Raw genomic sequence first — 26,808 nt, 5'->3', positions numbered from 1 at the left:
CTAATTAATAAAGAATTCTGCTAAATTTGGAGAAGTTTCAAAGCCATGGGGACTCTCCTAGACAAGGCTGGAAAACTGGAGGATGCCAGATCTCATTCACCGAAAGGCCTCCCAGTCCACTGTAAACAATTTGAACTTGGTTTGTAAGGCCAACATTTCTCTTGGTCTGTTCTGCTGAGTACAAGTCCCATGAAACACTTGTCAGAAGATGGTCCCCTGGGCAAATAAGTTTGAGAAACACTGTGGGAGTTACATTGCCCCTTGCGAGGATTCAGAATGTACGGCAATAAGCTAAAGGCACTGAGAAGTCCTGCAGTAATTTCACCTCATCTAATTCCATGTTTCCCAAATGTAGCTGATCACACAATCACTCTGTCCTGTGCCGTCTCTCTACCCTACAAGGGCCTTGTCCTCCCTGAACAGCAGGGGGACTGGTTTCTGGGCGCTGCAGCCGCAGCTCCCCATGGGCGTGGGTGGGGTACCTGGGGGCAGCACCTTCATGAACAGAGGCCATTCTCTCCTCAGAAAGGCTACCACGAGATCCGAGAGCTCCGCCTCTTCCACTTCACCAGCTGGCCTGACCATGGGGTCCCCTGCTACGCCACTGGTCTCCTGGGCTTTGTCCGCCAGGTCAAGTTCCTCAACCCTCCTGAAGCCGGACCCATAGTGGTCCACTGCAGGTAAGCCAAAGCCCCCTCCCCCCCACAGAAGTACCCCTCTGAAGCTCCGCTCTCTCAGTGAGGGAGAGACTGCCTTTCTGGTGAATTTTATTCTTCGCCTTAAAGGCTCTCATGCATGAATCCCCAGTGCTCAGCCCTTCCTGACGAGGCCCAGGTCCCAACATTTACCAACAGCAACAGTAATAGTAGTAATTAATAATCAGTACCTATACACAGGCTCCTCAGTCATTGCCTCAGGGCTGCTTCTCCAGACCAGAGCCGTTGGCTTCAAGTCGATTCTGACTCATAGTGACCCTATAGGACAGAGCAGAACTGCCCCATAGGGTCTCCAGGGAACAGCTGGTGGATTCAAATTGCCAACCTTTTGGTTAGCAGCCATAGCTCTTATCCACTGAGCCACTAGGCCTCCTCCTGGGAGGTGTTAACTTCTTGACCCTTCTGGCCTGCCATGCATGGGAGCAGAGCAGCCTCCAGGACCCCAGAGAAAGTCCTCAGGCAAAGAGATGGAGGTGCTGGCAATGGGAAGTGGAGCCAGGTCAAGCTGCCCAGCAACCCCCATCAAGCTGCAGGCAAGCCAAAGGCCTCCCAGTCCCCAAAATATACCTCTCTGCCATTCTTCACTAAGGGGGAGACTGCCTTTCCCATGGCCTTTATACTGTACCTTAGAGGCTCCTATGCCTGGATCCCCTACAACCACCCTTTCTGATGAGATCAAGGTCCCAATATCTAAGAACAACAATAACAGTAATAGTAGCAGCAGCTGTTGTTGTCGTTGTTGCCCTGAAATTGTAGACATTCAGGACATGGGCTGGGCACTGAGTGTCTGCCACACCTACCACATGAACTTTACCCACATTATTTCATTTACTTCTCACCCAACCTTGAGAGGCGGGGCATTACAATTACTTCCATTGTACAAATGAGAAAACTGAGGTACTGAGAAGGTAGACACTTTGCAGGGCCATACAGGTGTAAAATGGCAGAGCCAGGCTCTTTAACATACTTTTCTCCAGACATTATCCCTGAGCTCCTTGACATGGCAGCAGGGTGCCTCAGTTAAAATGCTCCTCTTCATTTCTATTATTTTAAAAATCAATTGCTGGCCTGCAGGGTCCTTAATAGGGAGTAAATGGACAGCGTCAGGTTTCACCTTATTATGGAGAAGAGAGATTTTCAGCTCTGACCTAGAAAGTCACATTGGGAATGAGTGGCATGTCTTTGAAGCCTCCTAAATGGAGATGAAGTATCATGTCAAGGGCATGAAGCATTGGAGGAGGGTGGCCATCCAGAGCTGGAGGCATCCTCCCCTCCTTCCCATCGCCTCTTATTTCCAATGCGACCTTGCACTGGCCCCTCTTCCCAGACCCTGCATGCTCAAGTTATCTTCTCCCTGCTCTGCCAGTGTCCGCATCAGCCAAGGGAACAGGAGAGACTTCCAAATGCAGGTGTCTCGGAGCCAGCCCCTTTCTCCCACAGCATCTCACTTATCCTCCTGCAACAGGGAGGTGAGGATAGAATCCCCATTTTGCAGATGAGGCAACTGAGGATTAAGAGATAACACTCACCACACCTCTTGTGCTCTCCACATGTATTTGGGCTTTACATTTCGTAATAATCCAAGGACAATAGAATATTAGCCCCAAGCCATATGAAGTAAGTCACTCTTATGGGCAACTTGTACTTGCCTTTAATGATATATAAATTTGACCTCACTTTGTTTTGTTTTAATTTTTATTGTGCTTTAAGTGAAAGTTTACAAATCAAGCCAGAATCTTATACAAAAATTTATAAACACCTTGCTGTATACGGGATATACTCCTAATTGCTCTCCCCCTAATGAGACAGCATACTCCTTCTCCCCATTCTCTCTTTTCGTGTCTATCTGGCCAGCTTCTGACCCCCTCTACCCTCTCATTTCTCCTTCAGCAGGAGATGCCAACATAGTCTTATGAGTCTACTTGATCCAAGAAGCTCATTCTTCACCAGTATCATTGCCTATCCCATAGTCCAGTCCAATCCCTGTCCAAAGAGTTGGCTTTGGGAATGGTTCCTGTTTTGAGCTAACAGAAGGTCTGGGGACCATGACCTCCGGGGTCATTCTAGTCTCAGTCAGACCATTAAGTCTGGTCTTTTTTGTCAGAATTTGGGGTCTGCATCCCACTGCTTTCCTGCTCCCTCAGGGGTTCTTTGTCGTGTACCCTGTCAGGACAGTCATCAGTTGTTGCCAGGCACCATCTAGTTCTTCTGTCTCAGGCTAATGTAGTCTCTGCTTTATGTGGCCCTTTCTGCCTCTTGGGCTCATAATTACCTTGTGTCTTTGGAGTGCTTCATTCTCCTTTGTTCCAGGTGGGTTGAGACCAATTGATGCATCTTAGATGGCTGCTTGCTAGCGTTTAAGACCCCAGAGGCCACTCTCCAAAGTGGGATGCAGAATGTGTTCTTAATAGATTTTATTATGCCAATTGACTTAGATGTCTCCTGAAACCAAAGTCCCCAAACCCCCGCCCCTGCTACGCTGGCCTTCAGTGTTCGATTTATTCAGGAAATTTCTTTGCTTTTGGTTTAGTCCAGTTGTGTTGACCTCTCCTGTATTGTCTGTTGTCTTTCCCTTCACCTAAAATAGTTCTTACCTACTATCTAACTAGTGAAAATCCCTCTCCCTCCTTCCCTCCCCCCTCTCATAACCATCAAAGAATATTCTCTTCTCTGTTTAAACTATTTCTCGAGTTCTTATAATAGTGGTCTTATACAATATTTGTCCTTTTGCAGCTGACTAATTTCACTCAGCATAATGCCTTCCAGATTCTTCCATGTCATGAAATGGTTCACAGATTCATCGTTGCTCTTTATCGATGCATAATATTCCATTGTGTGAATATACCATAATTTATTTATCCATTCATCCATCGATGGGCACCTTGGTTGCTTCCATCTTTTTGTTATTGTAAACAGTGCTGCAATGAACATGGGTGTGCATATATCTGTTCGTGTAAAGGCTCTTATTTCTCTAGGATATAGTCCAAGGAATGGAATTGCTGGGTCGTATGGTAGTTCTATTTCTAGTTTTTTAAGGAAGCGCCAAATTGATTTCCAAAGTGGTTGTACCATTTTACATTCCCACCAGCAGTGTATAAGCGCATTCCAGTGTCTCCACAACCTCTCCAACATCTATTATTTTGTGTTTTTTGGATGAATGCCAGCCTTGTTGGAGTGCGATGGAATCTCATTGTAGTTTTGATTTGCATTTCTCTAATGGCTAATGATCATGAGCATTTCCTCAAGTATCTGTTAGCTACCTGAATGTCTTCTTTAGTGAAGTGTCTGTTCATATCCTTTGCCCATTTTTTAATTGGGTTATTTGTCTTTTTGTAGTTGAGTTTTTTGCAGTATCATGTAGATTTTAGAGATCGGAAATGTCATAGCTAAAAACTTTTTCCCAGTCTGTAGGTAATCTTTCTACTCTTTTGGTGAAGTCTTTGGGTGAGCGTAGGTGTTTGATTTTTAGGAGCTCCCAGTTATCTGGTTTCTCTTCTGCATTGTTAGTAATTTGACCCCACTTTGAAATGACTGAACCAAAGCCTACTTGTAACGAATTCTTCATCACAATCACCTTCACTTGCTGCATGTGCAGCTTTTAAATCATCGTAAAGTCTTCAAGCCTTTTCTTGCACCAAACCCCAAACCAAACTCACTGTCATCATGTCGATTCCGACTCATATTGATTCTATGGGACAGTTCTACCCTGTGAATCTCTACGGACGCAGACTGCCACATCATTCTCCCATGGAGTGGCTGGTGAGTTCAAACCACTAACCTTTCATTTAGCAGCCAAGTGATTTAACCACTGCACCACCAGGCCTCCTTTCTTGCACTAAAGTAAGGCTAAATAAGAACTGTATGCAACTGTTCTGACTTGCCTGCAAATTCTTAAAGAGACACTTAGGAACGAATCTCATTCATAATCTAGAGACTGCCTGTATCCCAAAGAGCAGCCCAGATCCTGAGTGAGGGAGAAGGAAAGACAATGGCAAACATTTATCAGGCCCTCTGCTTTGCCAGGTGCATGATAATAGAGCCCTGGCAACACAGTGGTTAAGAGTTCAGCTGCTCACCAAAAGGTTGGCAGTTCAAACCCACCAGCTGCTCCTTGGAAACCCTGTGGGGCAGTTCTACTCTGTCCTAGAGGGTCGCTATGAGTCAGAATCAACTTGGCAGCAATCAGTGCATGATAGCTCTACATCTGTATCTCCATAGAAAGTCAGCTTAATGCCCTTGGGAAGAGTGGTACCCATTCCTGGGGCTACTCTGGAGATTAAATGTGTTGGTTAACTCATACTAAGCACCAAAGAGAAATCCTGACATATAGAAAGCACTTAAAAATATTATCATTTGCTGTCCTTTAATGTTGTCCCTGCTTTTTCACACAGGGATCATGACTTCCTCATCTTCATATTTCCACTCCCAATCCCAACATCTAATGCATAATAGGTGCTCAATAAATATTTATGGAATGCAAGTAGCTACTATTTATTGAGAATTTTCTATGTCGCCAGGCATCAACAGGCTAAGCAATTTACATGCATTATGCTTTTAAAACGTAATTTTGTGAAATTTCCACGTATTGTGCCATTAATACTACAAAGTCAGTCTATTATTATCAGCCTCATTTTATGGATGTTGCTGTTGTTGTTGTTAGGTGCCATCAAGTCGGTTCCAACTCATAGCAACCCTATGTACAACAGAGCAAAACACTGCCTGGTCCTGCGCCACGCTCACAATCCTTGTTATGCTTGAGCCCATTGTTGCAGCCACTGTGTCCATCCACCCCATCGAGGGTCTTCCTCTTTTCCACTGACCCTGTACTTTACCAAGCATGATGTCCTTCTCTAGGGACTGATCCCTCCTTACAACATGTCCAAAGTATGTAAGACGCAGTCTCACCATCTTTGCTCCTAAAGAGCATTCTGGTTGTACTTCTTCCAACACAGATTTAATCATTCTTTTGGCAGTCCACGGTACATTCCATATTCTTCACCAAGACCACAGTTCAAAGGCATCAATTCTTCTTTGAAACCCAGAAAAAAACCTGTTGCCGTCGAGTCACTTCCAAGCCATAGCGACCCTTAGGGGAGAGTAGAACTGCCCCATACAGTTTCCAAGGAGCGCCTGGTGGATTTGAACTGCTGATATTTTGGTTGGCAGCCATAGCTCACTAAGCCACCAGGATTTCCAATTCTTCTTCAGTCTTCCTTATTCATTGTCCAGCTTTCACATGCATTCGATTGAAAATACCATGGCTTGGGTCAGGCACACCCTAGTCTTCAAGGTGACATCTTTGCTTTTCAACACTCTAAAGAGGTCCTTTGCAGCAGATTTCCCCAGTGCAATGAGTCTTTTGATTTCTTGACTGCTGCTTCCATGGCCGTTGATTGTGGATCCAAGTAAAATGAAATCCTTGACAACTTCAGTCTTTTCTCCATTTACCATGATGTTGCCTATTGGTCCAATTGTGAGGACTTTTGTTTTCTTTATGTTGAGGTGTAATCGATACTAAAGGCTGTGGTCTTGATCTGCATCAGTAAGTGCTTCAAGTCCTCTTCACTTTCAGCAGGCAAGGTCGTGTCATCTGGACAACACAAGCTGTTAACGAATCTTCCTCCAATCCTGATGCCCCATTCTTCTTCATATAGTCCAGATTCTCGTATTATTTGCTCATCATACACACTGAATAGGTATAGTGAAAGGATACAACCCTGACACACACTTTTCCTGACTTTAAACCACATAGTACCCCTTGTTCTTTTGGAACAACTGCCTCTTGATCTATGCACAGGTCTCATGAGCACGATTAAGTGTTCTGGAATTTCCATTCTTCACAATGCTATCCATAGTTTGTTATGACCCACACAGTCGAATGCCTTTACATAGTCCATAAAACACAGGTAAGGGATTTCTGATATTCTCTGCTTTCAGCCAGGATCCATCTGACATCAGCAATGATATCACTGGCCCCACATCCTCTTCTGAAACTGGCCTGAATTTCTGGCAGTTCCCTATCGATATGCTGCTGCAGCCACTTTTGAATGATCTTCAGCAAAATTTTGCTTGCGTGTGATATTAATGATATTGTTTGATGATTTCTTCATTTGGTTGGATCACTTTTCTTGGGAATAGGCATAAGTATGGATTGCTTCCAGTCGGTTGATCAGGTAGCTGTCTTCCAAATTTCTTGGCATAGACAAGTGAGCACTTGGCCAATGCCTTCAGGGCAGCTTGGACTTCTTCCTTCAGTACCATTGGTTCCTGATCATATGCTAACTCTTGAAATGGTTGAACACTGACCATTTCTTTTTGGTATAATGACTGTGTGTATTTCTTCCATTTTCTTTTGATGCTTCCCACGTCATTTAATATTTTCCCCATAGAGTCCTTCACTATTGCAACTTGAGGCTTGAATTTTTAATTCAATTCTTTCATCTTGAGAAATGCTGAGAGTGTTCTTCCCTTTTGGTTTTCTATCTCCAGCTCTTTGCACATGTCATTATAATACTTTGTCTTCTCAAGCTGCCCTTTGAAATCTTCTGTTCAGTTCTTTTACTTTGACATTTCTTCCTTTTGCTTTAGCTGCTCAACATTCAAGAGCAAGTTTCAGAGTCTCTTATGACATCCATTTAGGTCTCTTCTTTCTCTCCTGTCTTTTTAATAACCTCTTGCTTTCTTCATGTATGATGTCCTTGATGTGATTCCACAACTTGTCTGGATGTTCAGTCATTAGTGTTCAGTGTGTCAAGTCTATTCTTGAAATGGTCTCTAAATTCAGGCGGGATATACTGAAGGTCGTACTTTGGCTTTCGTCAATTTTTTCCAATTTTCTTCAGTTTCAACTTGAACTTCCATATGAGCAGTTGATGGTCTGTTCCACAGTTGGCCCCGGCCTTGTTCTGACTGATGATATCGAGCTTTTCCATAGTCTCTTTCACAGATGTAGTTGATTTGTTCCTGTGTGTTCCATCTGGCGAGGACCATATTTATAGGTGCCGTTTATGTTGGTGAAAAAAGGCATTTGCAATGAAAAAGTCATTGGTCTTGCAAAAATTCTATCATGCAATCTCCAGCATCATTTCTATCACCAAGGCCATATTTTCCAACTACCAATCCTTGTTCTTTGTTTCCAACTTTCGCATTCCAGTCACCAGTAATTATCAGCGCATCCTAATTGCATGATCCATCAATTTCAGACTGCAGAAGCAGGTAAAAATTTCAATTTCTTCATCTTTGGCCTTAGTGTTTTGTGTGTAAATTTGAATAATAGTCAAAAGTAACTGGTCTTCCTTACAGGCGTATGGATATTATCCTATCATTGACCTTTTATGGATGTGGGTATTGAAATCCAGAGAGGTTAAGTCATTTACCCAGGTTTATACAGCTAGGAAGTGGTAGAGCCAGGATTTGATCCCAGGAAGCCTGGCCCTAAACGTCATATGCTTAATTACTATATGATACAGAAATATAGCATCATATAGGTCAATCCTTACAAGAAGGGGGCATGTTATGATTCTTTCACCTAAAATGTGTTAATGATGAGACTTTGGAAAAGGAATGAATGAATATTCTTTGTCCTCCCTATTAGAAGCTGAGGCCTTGCCTACTGATTCCCTCTTGGGGAGTCTGGGTTATGGTGGAGGGAGGTGTTCCAAGACAAATACAAGTTACTCAATTCATTTCATGGTTTCACTCAATTCAAACCATGAAATTTTACCATGAATGAAGACTCTGCTTTCCACTGGTTTCTTTTCCAGGTCATTGTGGATGGGTTCCATGGGCTTACTTTCCAGGTTATAGTGGATGGGAGTCTGTGGGTTTATCTTCCAAATCATAGTGGATAAGTTCCATGGATTTACTTTCCTGAACATTGTAGATGGGTTCCCATGGGTTACTTCCAGATCACTGTGGATAGGTTCCATAGGTTTAGTTTCCAGATCATAGTGGATAGATTTCCATGGATTTATTTTCCAGAACATTATGGATGGCTTTCATATATTCACAAACCATTGTAGATAGGTTTCTGTGGGTTTACTTTTCAAAGAATTGCGGATGGATGTCCATGAGTTTACTTTCTAGATAATAGTGGTTGGGTCTCCGTGGGTTTAGTTTTCAGACCACTGTGGGTGATTGCCTCCACTGACCTATATTCCTCAGATTTATAATTAGCCAATACTGCTTTTACTCCTGTTCCATCACTCATCTTCTCTTCATTTCCTTTGATTTCCACATTGTCAGACATAGACTCTTGTTTCTGCGAGGAAAACAAAATGTGAAAACACAGCTGAAGTGTGTATCCTTAACAATCTGTCCAGCCTTGGTTTCCAGAAATGTTAAGGCAAATGTTCTATTTGTCTTTGGTTCAGCATCATGATTTTAGAATCCAGCACTAATCTTGGAAGGGCTGCATGCAGTCCGTGGGGTCTCATTGAGTTCTTTGCTATTTTGTAGTTGGCCTGAGATTCTCCAGAAGGAAACCAGTATTGATCAGAAAGAAAGTCTGTATCAGGAGATTTGCTATCTGACAAGGGTCTCAGGGCTTTCAGTTGTTCTAGTTTAATGATGCTCCTGATTCAGGATCCCAGGAAGTAGGTGCAGATGGGGCCAGTCCTAGGCCTTTGCACATGACTCCAGGATTCCCTCTCTTCCAGCCAAAAAGTTAGTCGTGTGGCCCCTGTGAGCCTCACTTTTCACATGCCTCCTTCCCAGGGTTCTTGTCTGCCTATCCTACTCCTCTAAGCCTTGGTTTGTCATCTCTACCATGGGCTCATCTCCTGGTTCTAAGGAAGACTGTGGGTGCCCAGGCAGTCAGAGAGATGCAGCTCAGAGGGCTCTGGTTCTACCTTCTCATTCACCTCCTCTCTGTTCTCTCTCTTGCCTACCCTACCTTGCCTCCATTCATCAACCCATTTGCTGATCAAGAAAAAAAGGGAGAAGGGAAGTAGGGAGGGAGGGAGAAAAGACATGTTTATTGAGCATTTCCAGAGTGCCAGGCACCATGCTATTATACTGTAAAGATAGTATGCTATATATGCTTTATTCTATAAAGACAGATTATCTTTACCTGTCAAACTAGGAAACTTCATGGATAAATACTGCCTAAGCATGCGTTATGTGCTACAAATATTATTGAGGAAATGGTTAAGAGCATAGACTCTGGAACTAAACTGCCTGGGTAAAAGTTCTAGCTCTACCACTTACCAGCTGGGTGACCTCGGTCAAAGTAAGCTCTCTGTGACTCAGTTTTCTCATCTGTAGAATTGATGAGAAACCTTATAGCCACCTCATAGGGTTGTTAAACCAAAAAAAAAAAAAAAAAAACCATTGCAGTCGAGTTGATTCTGACTCATAGCGACTCTATAGGACAGAGTAGAACTATCCCACTGAGTTTCCAAGGAGCACCTGGTGGATTCAATTGCTGACCTTTTGGTTAGCAGCCAAGCTCTTAACCACTATGCCACCAGGGTTTCCCATAGGGTTGTTAGGAGAACTAAATTAAGTAGCTTCTACAAAGCACTTAGAACCACGTCTGTCACATTTTAAGTGCTAAATAAGCATTTGTTAAATAAGTAAAATGAAAAGAAGTAAGTCCTAATAAAAATAGCCTCCAAAGGCAAGGATTACTCTCTTCCCCAGGGTTGGTGCCATCCCAAAGTCTCCTAACACTGACCACACCTTCTCTTCCAGCGCTGGAGCCGGGAGGACTGGCTGCTTCATTGCCATCGATACCATGCTCGACATGGCTGAGAATGAAGGGGTGGTGGATATTTTCAACTGCGTGCGTGAGCTCCGGGCACAGAGGGTCAACCTGGTGCAGACAGAGGTGAGTCCTGCATGACCAAGCTGACCAGCCACCTACAGCTCTGGCCAAGGAGAAACATGGTAGATCAGAGGCCCGTGGGTGAGGGCATGCTACAGAAAGGACCTGGGTGTGGGAAGAGCGGGAGGGGGTGAATGCATGGCTTGCTATAGTGACACCACCCATAGAAGCTAGGAAGCCTCTGCCAACCATGAGGACCTAAGGTGCAGGGACTTCCACCAATGGTGAAAGGTGGTGAGTTATCCATTGCTGAGGGAAGCCAGGCAGGGACTGCATGGCAACTTTCAGGGATTCTTTGAATAGTATTCCTGCCTTGACTGAAGAAAAGAAGGATACAGAAGAACTGGAATTAATTGAGTGCCTACTTTGTGCCAAGAATTGCCTCAGTCACTAAGGGAGAGATTCTATCAACAACATTATTGAGTACCTACTATGTGTCAAACCCTAAGCTAGGCACTGGGGATTCCAGGAAAGATAATATCCTTGGATTATAAGATAGAAATACACAGCCCCTGCCCTCAAGGGAGAGGTAGACCTTTGGGTACCTCTCACTCCAGTTATAGAGCTAAGACCTGAGAGAAATGGGAGGATATTGGTTAAGCACTTTCTATAGAGAGATAGGCCAAGTTCTACAGGAAAAAGTTACTGAACAAACATTTATTAAAGGCCTAGAGTAAAAGTAACAACTTCTGCTGGTGGATTTAGAGAAGACTATTTTATCCAAAGGGAAAGAGACATTGAAGGCATAGAAAAGGGGCAGTAGTGTTTCAGAGGAAGAGAATAGTATGTGCAAAGAACTGAGCTGGGAAAGGGTGCAGCACATGTTTTAGGTTCTCCCAAAAGTAGACCCTGAGGCAGGGATTTGAGGGCAGGTAGTTTAATTGGGAGGCTATCCCAGGACATACTGGATAGTGAGAGGGGAAGTGAGACAGAGAATGGAAGGAAATCAATAAAGGGTGCTGTATCAAGTTGTTTCACACTGTGGGCAGTCAGAGCTCAATCCTGATGGGAAATCCTGGGAAATAGTATGGAACATGTACCTCCAAGTTATCCCACCTAAGGGAAGAGAGAGCTGAGGTATTTATCCCTCAACTTTCCATCTGTCATTGGTTGAGGGCTACTTCCAGGGGCATTGACTCTTTTGCCCTGCTGACACCCTCCACACAGCTCAAGGGTGCTCCTGGGACTAGAAAGGAAGCCCTTAGCACAGAATCTCAGGTATTTGTAGTCAGCAGTCTTCATCATGTAGAGGTGAAAGCTGAGGGCCAGGGCACCAAGAGGACCTGTTCCCATATGTCCAGTAGTTTATAATTTTTATCAGTGACTATGTGTTCAATCTTAACCATGGGATAAAACTCACCATAGCTCAGGTGGTCACTATGAAACATAGAAACTTGCCCCCTTGGATCACAGATTAGAAAGCAGGGCTTCTGCAATACAAATCATGCCCATCCTTCACAGAATGGACTTAAATGTAGACAGCGAGCTCCCAGATCACCATTCTTACCCGGCATCCCATTCCCTCTTCCCTTGGCTTTGCAGGAGCAATACGTTTTTGTGCACGACGCCATCCTAGAAGCATGTCTCTGCGGCAACACTGCCATCCCCGTATGTGAGTTCCGCTCTCTCTACTACAATATCAGCAGGCTGGACCCCCAGACCAACTCTAGCCAAATCAAAGATGAATTTCAGGTATGAGCCAACCCCAGACTCTGTCCCAGCCGACTGTGGTGGCACAGAACACACTTATGGAACCTCTTTGTGAGAACGGACACGTCTATATGCTTTCAGTGTCTGCAGCTCTAGGCAGCTGCAGAATGAATTTCAGAACATAAAATGCACAGCCACGAGCAGCTATTAACCAATCACTCAGTGATTGCTGGAGTTTGTTTTTATCTATGATTGTGTATGTTTTTGAACTGAGGTTTTATTTAATTCTAGTCCAGGTCATGGATGGAGACAAGTTCATGCACACAGGTGTGAATGCTTCTCCATCCCTGGAGGGACTCAAGTTTTCTTAGTACTTCTGTACAATTGGAGTGTGTCCTAGAGCCTCACTACTAGAAGTGTGGTCCAGAGACCAGCAGCATCGCTATCATCTGAGAGCTTGTTGGAACTGCAGAATCTGGGGTTCCACCTGAATGAAAATCTGCAATTTAACAAGATCTCTGGGGGGGGGGGTTGTATGCATACTGAACTTTGAGAAGCATCGTCCTGGAGCACCGCTCAGGCACAGCAGATGCACACATTGGGCCCCACAGGGCCAAAATTGTGGCAACTTTGGTCCGAGAGACCTAGACATAAATCATTAGGGAAGGCAAAGCCAGAGCCTAACTTTGTCCCAAGGCTAGTGCCAGGGTTAAATCTGGGAAACGGGAGCTGAGAACCAGGCAGGAGGAAGCAAGGAAGCTCTGGGAAGCCAGGGCATAAGGGGACAATGCTGGGTCCATGGTTGCATGGGCAGATACCCCAAACAGGCTAATACCTTAGTGCCCCTTCAAACAAATAGTCTTTATTGATTTGGACTAGAAGCAGAGCGCAGAGTGAGGGAAGGGTGAAGGAAAAGGACTCTTGGTGGCTGCACATGGCATCTCCTCTATTGGCTACAGCAGTTTGGCTCTGTCCCCAAACTTGAAAACTTGCTCTGCAGAACATAAAAACATAAGCCCTGTGAATTTCCAGATCCACTAGAGCTTGCCACTTGGGGATCTCCCACCTATTCTGAAAAGCTTGTCTAAATATCCTTCTACCCTTGAACAGCATTCTTTTGAGAAGAATGCTGGCAAAACCATTTTCAACATTCTATGATGCTTCAGAAATAAAACCAAACCAATTGAGTTGATTCTAACTCACAGCAACCCCACAGGGCAGAGTAGAACTGCCCCATAGAATTTCCAAGGAGCGGCTAGCAGATTCGAGCTGCCAACGTTTTGGTTATCAGCCATAGCTCTTAACCACTGCTCCATCAGGGCTCCATAATGCTTCAAGTGATGTTTAACACTTATTAGGGATTTTCCCACCCCCAGTACCTACCATAGGAGCCCTGGTGGCACAGCGGTTGAAGCACTTGGCCTAAAGTTCAGTGGTTCAAATTCACCAGCCGCTCCATGAGAGAAAGGTGTGGCAGTCTGCTTTCATAAAAATTACAGCCTTGGAAACTCTGCCTACTCTGTCCTATAGGGTTGCTATGAGTCAGAATTGACCCAACAGCAGTGGGTTTTTTTATTACCTACCATATGACCTCTGGAAAGCCTGGTGGCATAGTGGTTAAGAGCTACAAACGCTAACCAAAAGGTCGACAGTTTGAATCCACCAGGCACTCCTTAGAAACTCTATGGGACAGTTCTACTCTGTCCTATAGGGATGCTATGAGTCAGAATTGACTCTACAGCAGTGAGCATATGACCTCCTGGCCACTCAGCCTTTAGTGCAGCACTGACTGAGTTGAATGACTTGACGTGAATGGTTGGCAGGTGTTGGGAGTGGGTGTGCCTGTGTGTAGGAATGCTGCCCCCACTGCCTGGCCATCTTAGAGGTGTCACACAGCCCCTGGCAGAGGCTCTCAGCTCACTGGTGATTATAGATCATCACCACAGAAGAGAAATAGGTCTAAGCAGGAGTCCTGGGAAAGGGACCAGACGGCCAAGCTTGGAGGGTGACGATAAGGGAGTTAGGACTGAGTTTGGAACATCACAGTATCCTCTGTTCAGGAGCAGCCACCTGAGCAGTGCCTGTCTCTCTGTCCTTGTGCCCCACAGACCCTCAACATTGTGACACCACGTGTCCGGCCTGAGGACTGCAGCATCGGGCTTCTGCCCCGTAACCATGACAAGAATCGGAGCATGGATGTCCTGCCTCTGGACCGCTGCCTGCCCTTCCTCATCTCAGTGGATGGAGAATCCAGCAACTACATCAATGCAGCACTGATGGATGTAAGCAAATCCCTGGCAGGGAAGACTCCCAGCTGGCTTTCCAGGGAAAGTCTTCTTTCCAACATGGAGGGTGGCTGGACCCCAAGCTATAACTGCCCCCGTTATCCAGCCTTTCCTTGTTTTTGATTCTGCCTTCCCCTCCATGCCAGCCCTCAAAGGCTTTTGCTCCCCCTAAAGGCTCTGGTCCAGACCAGGATACAAGCTCTTGGCTCCTCTGCTCACACAAATGGCCTGGAGAGAATAGACCAAAACACTGAGGTAGCTCCCATCACACCACAGTGAGGCTACAGGCCTGCCCAGTCCCCCTCGCACCTCCCACAGAGCTTACTCTTAGCCTTAAGTTCAGTTCAGGAAATATCCCGTGTATCAGGCCTTACCCTGGGCCCTGAGAATACAAAGATGGTGCAGACATAGGGTCTACCCTCAGGGCTCCCAGATTACTCCTGTTAAGGCAAGAACAAGGATGGCATGTAGTAGGTGCTCAGTACATGGCTGTTGGACAAGCAATGGAAGGAAGCAAAGGGACCATGGAGTGGGAACATGGGCACCAGGTCCCAGAATCCTGGCCATGCACTGGCTTCTCTGTTAGGAGCACTATCTCCTGCCCCTTCACATGGAGTCTGACCTTCTCAACATCAGGTTCAGGAAGGACACTTCCACCCTGACCTGGTTGTGGCCAGGATGTCATGTCTTAGCCCCAAAGGATCCATACTCCTCCCTTGCATGTTTCTCTCCTGAGTCCTCTAGCTACTTCTGGTTACCATGCCCCTACCTCAGGGTTGTAGAGATGTTTGTAGCTGGATCATCTAGTCTCATTCATATACTTTTCAGCAAAGGGAATGAAGCCAAAGAGTGAAAGAGTCTTGCTCAAGGTTGCCCAGAGAGCTAGTGGCTGAGCTAGACCTAGGACTCCTGGATCACACTTTAAAATCCACTCCTCGAGCCTCCCCGCAATTTGCTCGAACCATAAGACACAGATGTCTTGCCTCCTGAGCTCAGGACTGAGAACACTGTTGCCTAATTGAGGGATGAGCCCTTCCAGGTCCCCGACCCATGTCCAAGGTCATGTCCATCCAGCCCACATGGAGCTTCCGTCTCCCCCAGAACAGCCAGGAACATGGGTACTCTCCCCTGGGGTCCAGGCCAGCTACCTCTCTGACCTCTGTTCCTCCTGAGCTTTCTCCCCAAGGGTCCTAGATTTGAAAGGCAGGGAGGGCAGGCAAGTCAATGCCTATCTCAGGGCTCTAGGTTTCTGCCCTGGCCTCTGCCCACGGAATGCCCAACTCCCACATGAAAGCCAGGGCTTCAAATTGATTTGTTTTGGTTTCTCAGGTGCCCTGTTGAGAATTTGCATTTCCACCACAGATTATACTGAATCAGAATCTACATTTTAACAAGATCCTCAGTCCGAATTTAGTTTAACAAGATCCTCAGGTGATCCTTAAAAGAATCTTGTTATAAGATCACACTCTAGAATTCACTCCCTAAGCCTTATAAGAATCTTATAAGGTTTGTATGAGAATCACCTGGGGATCTTGTTAAACTGTCGCTATGCAGCCTTGATAAAAACCCTGACACTGGGTTCAAAAGCAAAGAGTCTTGTCATGATATCAAATACCTGGAGGTGGGGAGAGATATTTGGCTTTAGCTCAGAATCTTCCAAGGTCAACGTGAAGTGTGTGTATGTGTGTTTATGTGTGTGTGTGTATGCACATGTGTGTACATGTACATACGTGGGGGTGGGAGAAGAGATGGGGTTCAGAAATGCACCCACACTTCTAGGTTCCTCCTGGCTTTGTCTGCTACTTGTCCCCACTCCCCCTCCCTGCCTTCCATGGCCAAGCAAGGATCTGACATGCTCCTGGCCTCTACTCAGCAGGTCAGATGCTGCCTGGAGTCAGATGCCTTCTGCCAGGCTCTGACGCTGACTGTATTCTCCTTGTCCACGGGGCATTTCTCCTGTGAGCCACCACTTGGGGCCTTTGCCTTTCTTACAGTAAATAAATAAATTAAAAGTCCTTATCTGTATTCCAGCTCAGCCTGTGCATTATCTGGTAACCATAGCAGCTTTGCTCCTAGCAGAAAAATATGAAGTCCTCTGGGTTAATTTTTAATGTTTCCCCCAGTTAAGGATGATGTTATCCATGAAATGGATTGCCGGCTGATCCCTGAAACCCAGCAGGAGCACAGATCTCGAACATATTTTCAGATAAGGCTCTGCCAGGCATGCTGGCCTAATACAGCATTTATCACAGGGACAGGGAAAAGGGAAAGAAAACTAATATTCACTGAGCCTTGGGGACCGTGTCGGGCCCCGGACTTATCTAGTATTTTGCATTTGGGTATTATTATCCCCATGTTCCGGAGAGGTACTGAGGATCAGAGTATTTCCATGACTCGCCCAAAGTCAATTAGCTCAGAAAGAATAGAGCTGTGGACCTGAACCCCAAGTCTCTTGATTCTTAAAGCAGTGATTCTTTTCCATGTCTGGAGATGGTTGAAAGACCATGCTTTCTGCATCTAGAGAGTTTGGCTTTCATGAAAACTAAATGGCCTGCCCCCAGACCCTCCTCTGACCTTTTCACTGGCCAGGAGATGGTTCTGAGGACAGGACCCTGCTGCATGTGTCATCTCCATGGCCACCAGGCATTGCCCTGTCTGTCTTTTGCCAGGGTCTACAGCTGGTTTGGATGGACAGGCCCCTCTTCCCTCCCCAGCCCATCCCCAGTTTCTGTTTCTGTCTTCCTGCTGACTTGTGACTCCACTGAAAGCAGCTGTGACTCCCACAGGAACTATCTCCGAAAAAAAGCTTGTCGAGATTGTGGGCTAATTTCTCAGGTTTCACAAACCATTTAAAGAAGTGGAGAAGCCCCCCAGTCTCTCCAGACACCTCCTCACAGGGTAGTATGATAAGTAGGGCTCAGTCAAAGCTTCAGACATAGTCTGAATTCACACAGACCATTTTCTCTGGGCCTCAGTTTCCCCATCTGTGCAATGGGATTGAATGTACTCATTTGTTTGCTGGGTAAACAGATTGCCTCATATGTGCTGGCTGCAACGCTGGGTGCCAAGATGGAGGGCTAAGTTAAGCCTGTTCCCCCCTCCCAATGGGCTCACAGTCAGGCTCCTAGTTGCCAACCTTTTTACATGTAAATCTCATTTTGGGGTTATGATTTCCATTTTACAGATAATGAGCCTGAGCTCTGTCTGGTAACTTGTCGGTACTTAGCTAAAATAAAAAAAACACAAAAAGAAGAAAACCCTGTATGAGCGGTGCTTGAATGAATGGATGGATGCATGCATACATAAATGGATGGTTGGGTGACTGACTCATAGCCTACAAGTGACAAAGCTAAGGTTTGAACCCCAGGTCTGCCTGACCCTAAAATATGGGCACATTTTACTGCCCCACTGCCTTACTGGATATAGTGCCCACCTGTGCCAGCCAAGCCCTAACTCCAGTCTTGGGGAAGGAATGAGCCCTCTGCAGTATAAGCCCTTTCAGGGAGCTGTCACCTGGGCCTGCCCTCCCCCTCCCCCCACCCTGCAGCACTGTGGGCACCGGGACTCAGATGAGCCCTAATATCCCAAAGGGTACCCTGGCTAGCAGAGAAGCAAATTTGCATGTGGAGTCTTTCATTTCATATTCTAATGACTATTATTTGCCGAGTTCTAAGACATAAATAATTTATTTGGATAATCCCCACCAGAGTGACATGTTCCTAATGAAATGTCTTAGTTTGGAGGAGAATGGGTCCATTATGAGATGGTCCCCTTCGCCGCCAGGGCACCAAGAGATAAGAAACGGGCAGATGCTTTGTGTAATTTGTTTGGCCAGCTCGGGAGCCTCTGACAGCCTTTCGGGCCTCGTCATCATTAGAATATCACTGATGGATGTGCATTTTACCAAGCCTGTGTCGTTCCTTTGTCAGAGCCACAAGCAGCCCGCCGCCTTCGTGGTCACCCAGCACCCTCTCCCTAACACAGTGGCCGATTTCTGGAGGCTGGTATTTGATTATAACTGCTCTTCCGTGGTGATGCTGAACGAGATGGACACTGCCCAGGTAGGAGGAGCCCTGGCTGCTGCCCTGGGTGGAGTTGGGTGGATCAGGGGATCCATGCCCTAAGCTTGGATAGAATACCCTTGAGGGCCATGGCAGTGCTGCCACTGCTGGCCTCCTTGTGAGGGCAGGCACCGCCTCGCTGTAAGCCCCAGACCAGCCCACTCTGCCCCCTAAACCAAATCAAACCCATTCCTGTCGAGTCGATTCTGACTCACAGCAACCCTATACGATAGAGTAGAACTGCCCAATAGAGTTTCCAAGGAGTGCCTGGTGGATTCGAACTGCTGGCCCTTTGATTAGCAGCCATAGCACTTAACCACTACACCACCAGCATTTCCCACTCTGCCCCAGACCCTCCCAATTCCAGCCATGACTTCCCTGCCTGTGAGCTTTGTCTAACTGCCCCCAGAGCCAGACTCACTTGTTCCATCCCCAGGCACTGCTTGTGGTCTTACTCCAAATCACACAGAGCTTGCAGGGCCAAGAGTCTACCTCCCCAACTCTGCACATCTCCAGACTGAAGAATACCTGGTGCCGGCCACACCCATCAGCCCTGACCCCTCTGCAAAGCAGCCTGCAGTGCAGAGCCTGAAGCTGAGCCCTGGGCCCTTTGCCCTCTGACCCCACAGTCAGCCCTGGCTTCCTCTCAGTCAGCCTTCATGTCCCAGTAGGCTTCATTCATGCCTTGGCCCCTCTGGGTCTGACAGCCCCAAGCATCCTGTGCCTACAGTACATCCCCATACTCAGGCAGCCCGACACAGGACTGGTAGCTTGGGACAGTTCCTGGAGGCCACAGCCCCAGGGCAGGGCAGACATCCTGGGGTGGAGGAGGCAAGACTAACCTTTCAGTTTTTTGAAATGCAGCCCTTTCACTGCCTTGAAGGAAACTCACAGTAATTCAACACACTCCTGTGTGAGTGCCGACCTTGTGCAGGCCTTGTCTGGAAGTAAAAGTATGGATCTGGGCCATAGTCTCAGCCCTGCTGGAGCTGATGGTCTTGCTAGAAACAGAGGAGCAAATTGTCCCAACCTCGTGCGGCTGTGCTATAATAGAGGTCACCAGCAAAGTGCTGTGCTGGCTGGAAGCAGGGACCAATTAATTCTGCCCAGAGGGTGAGGGAACTCTTCAAAAAGAAGGTGACTTTGGCCTTGAAGAAGAAGATGTAGGCATCAGGGGACAAACAAGCTAGGAAAAGGCATTCCAAGAGGAGGGAACAGCAGGGGCAAAGGGGAGGAGGGGTGAACGTGCGTGTACAGGTTTGCTCACAGAGCAGCTTCTGTTCCACTGTGGCTGGGCCTTGGGGGATATAGAGGAGGAGAGGGTGGTGAGGCTGGAAAATGCAACAGGGCCCTGCTTGCAGAGGGCCTCATATGCCAAGCTAAGAAGCTTGGGCCTGTCCGGTAGCATGGTTAGTGTCAGGCATTTACTTTTTTGACCAATAGAATCCTTTCTTCAAATAAAGGCTTCCCTGAAAGCCCAGTATCTGAAGCTGGTATGATCGAGAGCTTCTTGTGCAGCAGCAGACATTGGGGTCTGGGGATTTTGATCCCTCATGGTGCCCCTGGGAAAGTCTGTCACTCCGGGTGCCTTTGTGGAACCCCTGGGGTTCCTAGGAACTCAGAAAATACTGCCTGTGCAGGGAGGAGGGATCCTGAGAGCGTAAGCTGTGCCATAGCAGCACCAGATTTCCTGTTAGAAAGCTGAGTCTGGGGACCAGTGAGGAAGAAAGACCAGAGGAAAAGCCTGGAAAGCAGAAGATTGAGGCAGAGCGTGTTGTGAATGTGCAGAAAATAAAGGAGATGACTGGATCTGGGGAAGTCGGCAGGAGGTTGGGGGGACTGGGGCTGGATGTAAAGATTTTTCCAGAGGCCAAGTCCACAAGGGCTAGGAAACAGTCGGATGTAGGAGCTGAATGAGAAGAAGTCACAGATGATGGCAAGGTTTCTAGTCTGGGTAATCAGGTGTCCAGGATGGAATTGGCCAATATGGGGAAGCAGGAAGAGGAGCAGGAGAAGGGTAGGGAGAGGAACTGGGAGAGTAAAGCAGGAAGGCAAGAGGAAGGCAGAGAGAAGAAGAGCAGGTTAGGAGGGAATGAAGTTGAGTGCAGCTTGGGATGTGCCAGTGAGAGCCATTCAAGAGACATTCAGTTCATTCATTTAACCTGTATTTGCTGAGCCGCGGCTATTTGCCAGGAGCGAATGCATCTGTGAATAAGACAAGACAAAAAATCTCAACTCTCATACAACTTCTGTTCTAAACGGTGGGATAGACAATAAACAACAGACAATCTGTAATGTACTCAATTATACACTAGAAGCTGACGAGTGCTATGGGAAAAGAAAAATAGGCAGGCAGAATAATGAAGATCAGGAAGGCTGGGGCTGGGGTCGGGGCAGGGGTTGAAGTTTTAATAGAATGGTCAGGGTAGGCCTCATGGAGAAGGTAACATTTGAACAAAGACTTGAAGGTGGTGAGAGAATGCTCCACGTGACTATCTCAGAGAAAAATGAGAATGTCCTTAGCAGTGGGAACAAGGTCTCACAGTGGGGTGCACACTGGCAAATTTGAGGGACAGCAAGGAGGCCACTGTGACTGGAACAGAGAGAGTAAGGCAAGGAGAGCAGTAGAAGGTGAGGTCAGAGACATAGCAAGGCCAGGTCATGGAGGGCCTTGGAGGTGAGAGAAATAGGGAGCCATTGAAAGGTTTTGAGCAAAGGAGTGATATGACTTGGCTGTTTTTTAAAGGATTCCTCTGGCTGCTGTGTTGAGGATAGACTGCTGGATGTGGGAAGGGTGGTGGTTACTAAGAGTGGAAGCAGACAGACCAGAGAGGAGGCAACTGCCAAGAATCCAGGCCACAGGTGATGGTGGCTAGAAGCAGGGTGGTAGCAATGGAGTAAATTCCGGATATATCTTGCAAGTAGGGCCAACAATATATCCTGACAGATTGAATATGGGATGTGAGAGAAAAAAAGAAATGAAGGATGACTCCAAGGTTTAGGGCCTGAACAATGGAAGATTGGCAATTTAGATAACTGAAAATAAATGGAACCCCATGTAACCAAGACCCCTGCAGAGTTCCAGAGCCAGAAGCCACCGCCACCCTATTCCTTTGCCTGAAAAGGTAAAACAGTGAACTCTGCTCCATGACTTCACGAGTAAAGTGGAGTCTCTGAAAGCCTGTCTGCTCTTCCCTTTCTCCACATCTGTTTTTGCAAAACTGGAGCTCAGGCACAGAGGAAGAGCTTCAGAGAACATTACTTTGGGACATACGAAGAGGCAAAGGTCAAGGTCATTGACTATCTATCCCCTTCCAGGGTAGGTCCTAAGTCAGCGAAGATCTCTCAGCCCCAGATGTTGATATTGCCTTTGAGAGTTGATTCCCTAAATGCAAAAACATCAGGCTCAGGAGTGCTCCGAGATTGGCTGCCATATGCAGCTGGCAAGCAGCCCCTGAAACTGGCAGATGAATAGAGCACTTATTGATATAAATATCATCACTGCAGCAGCTGGGCGCCCTGTGAAAATAAACAATGACTCAGCGTGAACATCAGAGAAGCTGCCCTCGGCACCTGGAGGGGTGGTTCTTTGAAGTGCCATCAGCATTTGTCTGCCAGCGTGCCCATGCCAAGGCAACCTGAGGCTGAGGCTAGCCCTGCAACACGGACAGGCCTTCGTTAGATTCACTAAATTGCTCCTTAGAGGACCAATGCCACACCTAGTGATCTGCTTGGGGACTGTACCAGCTTGTGTTGAGGGTTATAGTAGAGCTACCTGTAAGCTGCAGCAAATGAAGGGCGAGGGGAGGACATGAACTCTCAGAGTGCTTTCTTTTCTTGCACTACTGTCCAGATCTGCCTCAATTCAGAATTCTATACTACTTCATTCAATCAGCTATCTCTAACCACAAATATTCTTCCATTCTTCACACTTACTGCTATTTAGAGATAATTATGATCAGTGGGGGCTTGAGATAAAGATGCTCAAAGCAGTTGCATTTGACCTAGAAACTTTTCTAACTCTTTAGGACTCCAGAGCAGGGCTTCGAACCAGTTCATCTCAGTTTGAACCCTTGCTGAGAATTTGCATTCTCCCCCCCCAGATATACTGAATCAGAATCTACATTTTAGCAAGATCCCCAGGTGATTCTTATGTATAATAAATTTTGAGAACCACTGCTCTACAAGTGAAGCCCTGGTGGCACAGTGGTTAAGAACTTGGCTACTAACCAAAAGGTCGGCAGTTCGAATCTACCAGGCGCTCCTTGGAAACTCTATGGGGTAGTTCTACTCTGTCCTGTAGAGTTGCCATGAGTCAGAATCAACTCTACAGCACTGGGTTTTCTCTACTAGTAGTTCTCAGAATTGGTCCCTAACCAGGTCTTAAAAGCTTGTGAGCAGCCATCTGATAATACTCCACTGGTGTTACCCTGTGTGGAGCGTGGGCGAATGAAGAAAACCAAAGACACAGGGAAAGATTAGTCCCAAGGACTAATGGACCACAATTACCACAGCCTCCACCAGACTGAATCCAGCACAACTAGATGGTGCGCAGCTACCACCACCAACTTCTCCGACAGGAATCACAATAGAGGGTCCCAGACAGAGCTGGAGAAAAATGTAGAACAAAATTCAAACTCACAAAAAAGACCAGAATTAGTGATCTGATAAAGACTGGAGAAACCCCCTAAAATATGGCCTCTGGACACTCTTTTAATTCAGTACTGATGTCACTCCTGAGGTTCATCGTTCAGTCAAAGATTAGACAGGACTATGAACAATAACACATGTAGCTCAACCACGTATAGGAGACTGAATGGGTATTCCAGCCCAGGAAAAAGGACGAGAAGGCAGGAGAGGACAGGAAAGCTGGCTGAATGAAAATAGGGGACCCAAGGTTCAGATGGGGAATGCTGACACATCAATGGGTTGGCAACCAATGTCACAAAATGATATATGTTTTAATTGTTTAATGAGAAACTAATTTGCTCTGCAAACTTTCATCTAAAGGACAATTAAAAAAAAAAGACTTGGTCCCTAACCAGCAACATTAGTATCACTTGGGAACTTGTTGAAAAAATGCAAATTTTCAGCAGGGGTTTAAACTGGAACAACCTGTTCAAAGCCCTGCTCCAGAGGCCTGTGGTCAGGTTAGTTGGACACAGTCCCAGAACCACAACATTTAGCAAACCACACTGTAGTTTCCCATGCCCATCAGAAAGAAACTTTTCAACCAAGTCCACCAGCATTGACAAGCTCTCATTCATCTTTGTGGGCTCTGTGGATAGGCCAGAAACCATGGGGAGCAGACAAGAGAAAGAAGCCCTGCCGTACCCACCCATGTTATTTAGAAAATGCAGGAGATCTTCCATGCCAGCCATGGGGTGGGATTCTCTGCTAGGCAGAAAAATGGGCCCCCAGAGATAGGGTCACTATGAGAATCAACTTGACAGCAATGGGGTTTTTTGTTTTTTTTTTTAAAGATGTCCATAGAGTCCCGTTGCAGTATAAATGATTAATACAATTGGCTGCTAACCAAAAGCTTGGTGGTTCAAGTCCGTGCAGAGGTACCTTGGAAGAAAGACCTGGTGATTTATTTTCAAAAAATCAGCTATTGAAAATCTTATGGAGCAGAGTTTTACTATGACACACACGACATTTCCATGAGCCCAGAATTGACTCAAAGGCAACTAATTAAAGATGTCCACGTTCTAATCCCTGGAACTGGTGACTATGTGGCCTTACATGGCAAAAAGGACTTTGCAGGTGTGATTAAGTTAAGGGTCTTGAGATGAGGAGAAAAGCCTGGGTTACCCAGGTGGGCCCAATACAATCACATGGGTTCTTATGGGAGGGAGGCAGGAGGATCAGAGTTAATAGAAGGCAACGGAAGAGATTGGAGTGATGTGGCCACAAGCCAAGGGATGTAGACAGCCTCTAGAAGCTGGAAGAGGCAAGGAATGGATTCTCCTCCAGAGACTCCAGAAAGGAACCCAGCCCTGCTGACATCTTTAAGCCCTTAAGGCTCATTTTGGTCTTCTAACCTCTAGAACTGAGATAACTTTGTATTGTTTTAAGCTGCTAAGTTTTTGGTAATACAGGTAATAAAAGTCAAAACCATAAATTCAGATCCAGAGGAATAGAGGTCAGAGCCAGGGAAGGATGTTAGACTAAGATAATGGGGAAAGTCAGAATCAGAATTAGGTGTTGGAATTGAAAGTTGTTTGAGCTGGAGAAAGGCCATGTCTGAATCAGAGTACAAAGTTAGAGCCCATCAGGAGCCACAAGGGAACAGGATGCGGAAAGACAAGAAGGAGATACATGTCCATAGCACCAATGGTATGCAGTCTTGCTGACCCAGGGGGAGGTCTTTCACAAGTCAAAGAGCATACCTTCTGGGCTTCATTCAATCATTCCTTCATCAACTTAATATTTATTGAGAACCTATCATGTGCCAGGCACAAACCTAGGCATGACAGAGATAAAAATAGCACCAAAAAAACTCCCCATCCTCATGGATCGGGCTTCTAGTCAAGTGATCCCCACCTCCAAGGCTCTCTTTAGTATCAGACAGAATGGAATCACCTTCAGAGAGAATCATCTCAGCAAGACCTCGAGTGGCAGGACACTCCAGAAATGTCATGTGGCCTCAGAGCCAGCATTTAACTCTCCCTGCTAGGGCCAAGGTCACTACCAGGAGGAGCACTTTGCAAGGCTCAGAACAACCAAGAGGCTGCCTGATGTCCAGAACCACAGGTGACCATCCCCTCCCAGAATCAAGAGGAAGAAGCTGACCAGGAAGCAGAAAGGATAGAATAGTCAGTGTCCAGGGGACATGTCATATTGCCCTCAAGCTCTGTGGGAAGCTGTGGGGGAATGTAGCAGGAGATGACCACTGCACACCACCGCATCAGCCTAGAGGAAGGTTGGGGGTTAATGAGGTCCAACCTTACTTCAGTTGCTTCCACATAGGTACATGCCTTGAATATTCTGTTCATTTATTATATTGGCTGTACTTGGTATATCACCTGAGTTTCTCAGTATTTTATTTCCCACTGATTCTGGGGAGCACCATTTACCCTGCTAAATCTTTGTTGTTGTTAGTTATCAAAAGTCTGCGATGACTCATGATGACCCCATGTACAACAAAACAAAACATTGCCTAGTCCTGCACCATCTTCACAATTGTTGTAGCCAAAGTGTATTTTGAGTGTCTTCCAACCTAAAGGGCTCATCTTCGTGCAGTATACCGGACAACAGTCTCTTGCAATCCCTCTATGGACCCACTATTTTTGAAAGCTTTGATTTCTAACTGTACTTACAAAATAATAATTAGTTGATTTTCTCCATAAACATAATGGCTCCCAGAGAACTTTGATCTGCAGGTCATATCATATGCAGAACTACCACAATGAGATGGTCTAATTCTAGCTCAAAGCCAGAGACGTGGTGTCCTCTACTCCAGGAGAGCAGCACAGCCTCCCTTGGCTTTTAAAGACTTTCAAAATAGCTCATTGTCCTCTCTTGATAACTGTATGCACTCCACTTTGGAAATCACTCATCTGACCCAGATCTACTTCACCCCCATTTTGCAAATCAGGAAGCTGAGGCCCAGGCAGGGGGAAAGATTTGTCCAAAATCACATAGCCCATCACCAACACAAGCCCAGGACCTCCTGCCAGGATGGTAACGATTTTTACCATCATCTAAGCAACTGGATTTCCAGGCCCCAGAAACAAAACCACACACAGTTGAGTTGATTCCAACTTATGGCAACCTTATGTATTTCAGAGTAGAACTGTGCTCCATCAGGTTTTCAATGGTTGTGATTTTTTCAGAAGTAGATCTCCAGGCCTTTCTTCCAAGGCTCCTCTTGGTGAATGTGAACTACCAACCTTTTGGTTAGTAGCCAAGTGCTTAACTGTTTGTGCCATCCAGGGGCTCCCTTCCAGGTCCCAGTAACTGGCAATCACTAATTTGCTGGCACCTGGGTGTAGGGAGCAGGAAGGCATGTTTCCTTACCTTAAAGTTCGAATGAAAGCTGAGTTGCCCAGTTCCGAGTCTTCTGCCATGGGAAGCCAGAGAATTCAAACTATGTGAAGCCAGGTGGAAAGGTGAGAGTGGACAGGACCAAGAACAAGGGGAAGGAATATGGCGTATTCCCACGGAGCTTCTGGAAGTGAAAGAGACAAGCTCTTCCTCTTCCCAGAATAAAAGCGGGGGTGGTATTTCAAAGCTGTCTTTTCCCATCGCTGTGTCTGCAGGGAAAA

General features: G+C 46.2%; 1 protein-coding gene across 1 annotated transcript in view; it reads left to right on the top strand.

The window, feature by feature from the left end:
• PTPRT (protein tyrosine phosphatase receptor type T) overlaps positions 1–26,808 on the top strand; it is a 1,291,533-nt gene that overhangs the window by 1,241,405 nt on the left and 23,320 nt on the right. The window contains exons 22-26 of the mRNA XM_064276097.1: positions 526–680; positions 10,410–10,545; positions 12,085–12,234; positions 14,301–14,474; positions 18,407–18,538. Coding sequence (XP_064132167.1) covers positions 526–680; positions 10,410–10,545; positions 12,085–12,234; positions 14,301–14,474; positions 18,407–18,538 — 747 coding nt within the window. The remainder of the gene's footprint in view (positions 1–525; positions 681–10,409; positions 10,546–12,084; positions 12,235–14,300; positions 14,475–18,406; positions 18,539–26,808) is intronic.

The sequence above is a fragment of the Loxodonta africana genome, chromosome 24, assembly GCF_030014295.1.
Source record: "Loxodonta africana isolate mLoxAfr1 chromosome 24, mLoxAfr1.hap2, whole genome shotgun sequence".
Taxonomy (NCBI): Eukaryota; Metazoa; Chordata; class Mammalia; order Proboscidea; family Elephantidae; genus Loxodonta; species Loxodonta africana.
This window is presented reverse-complemented; position numbering and strand designations above follow the sequence as displayed.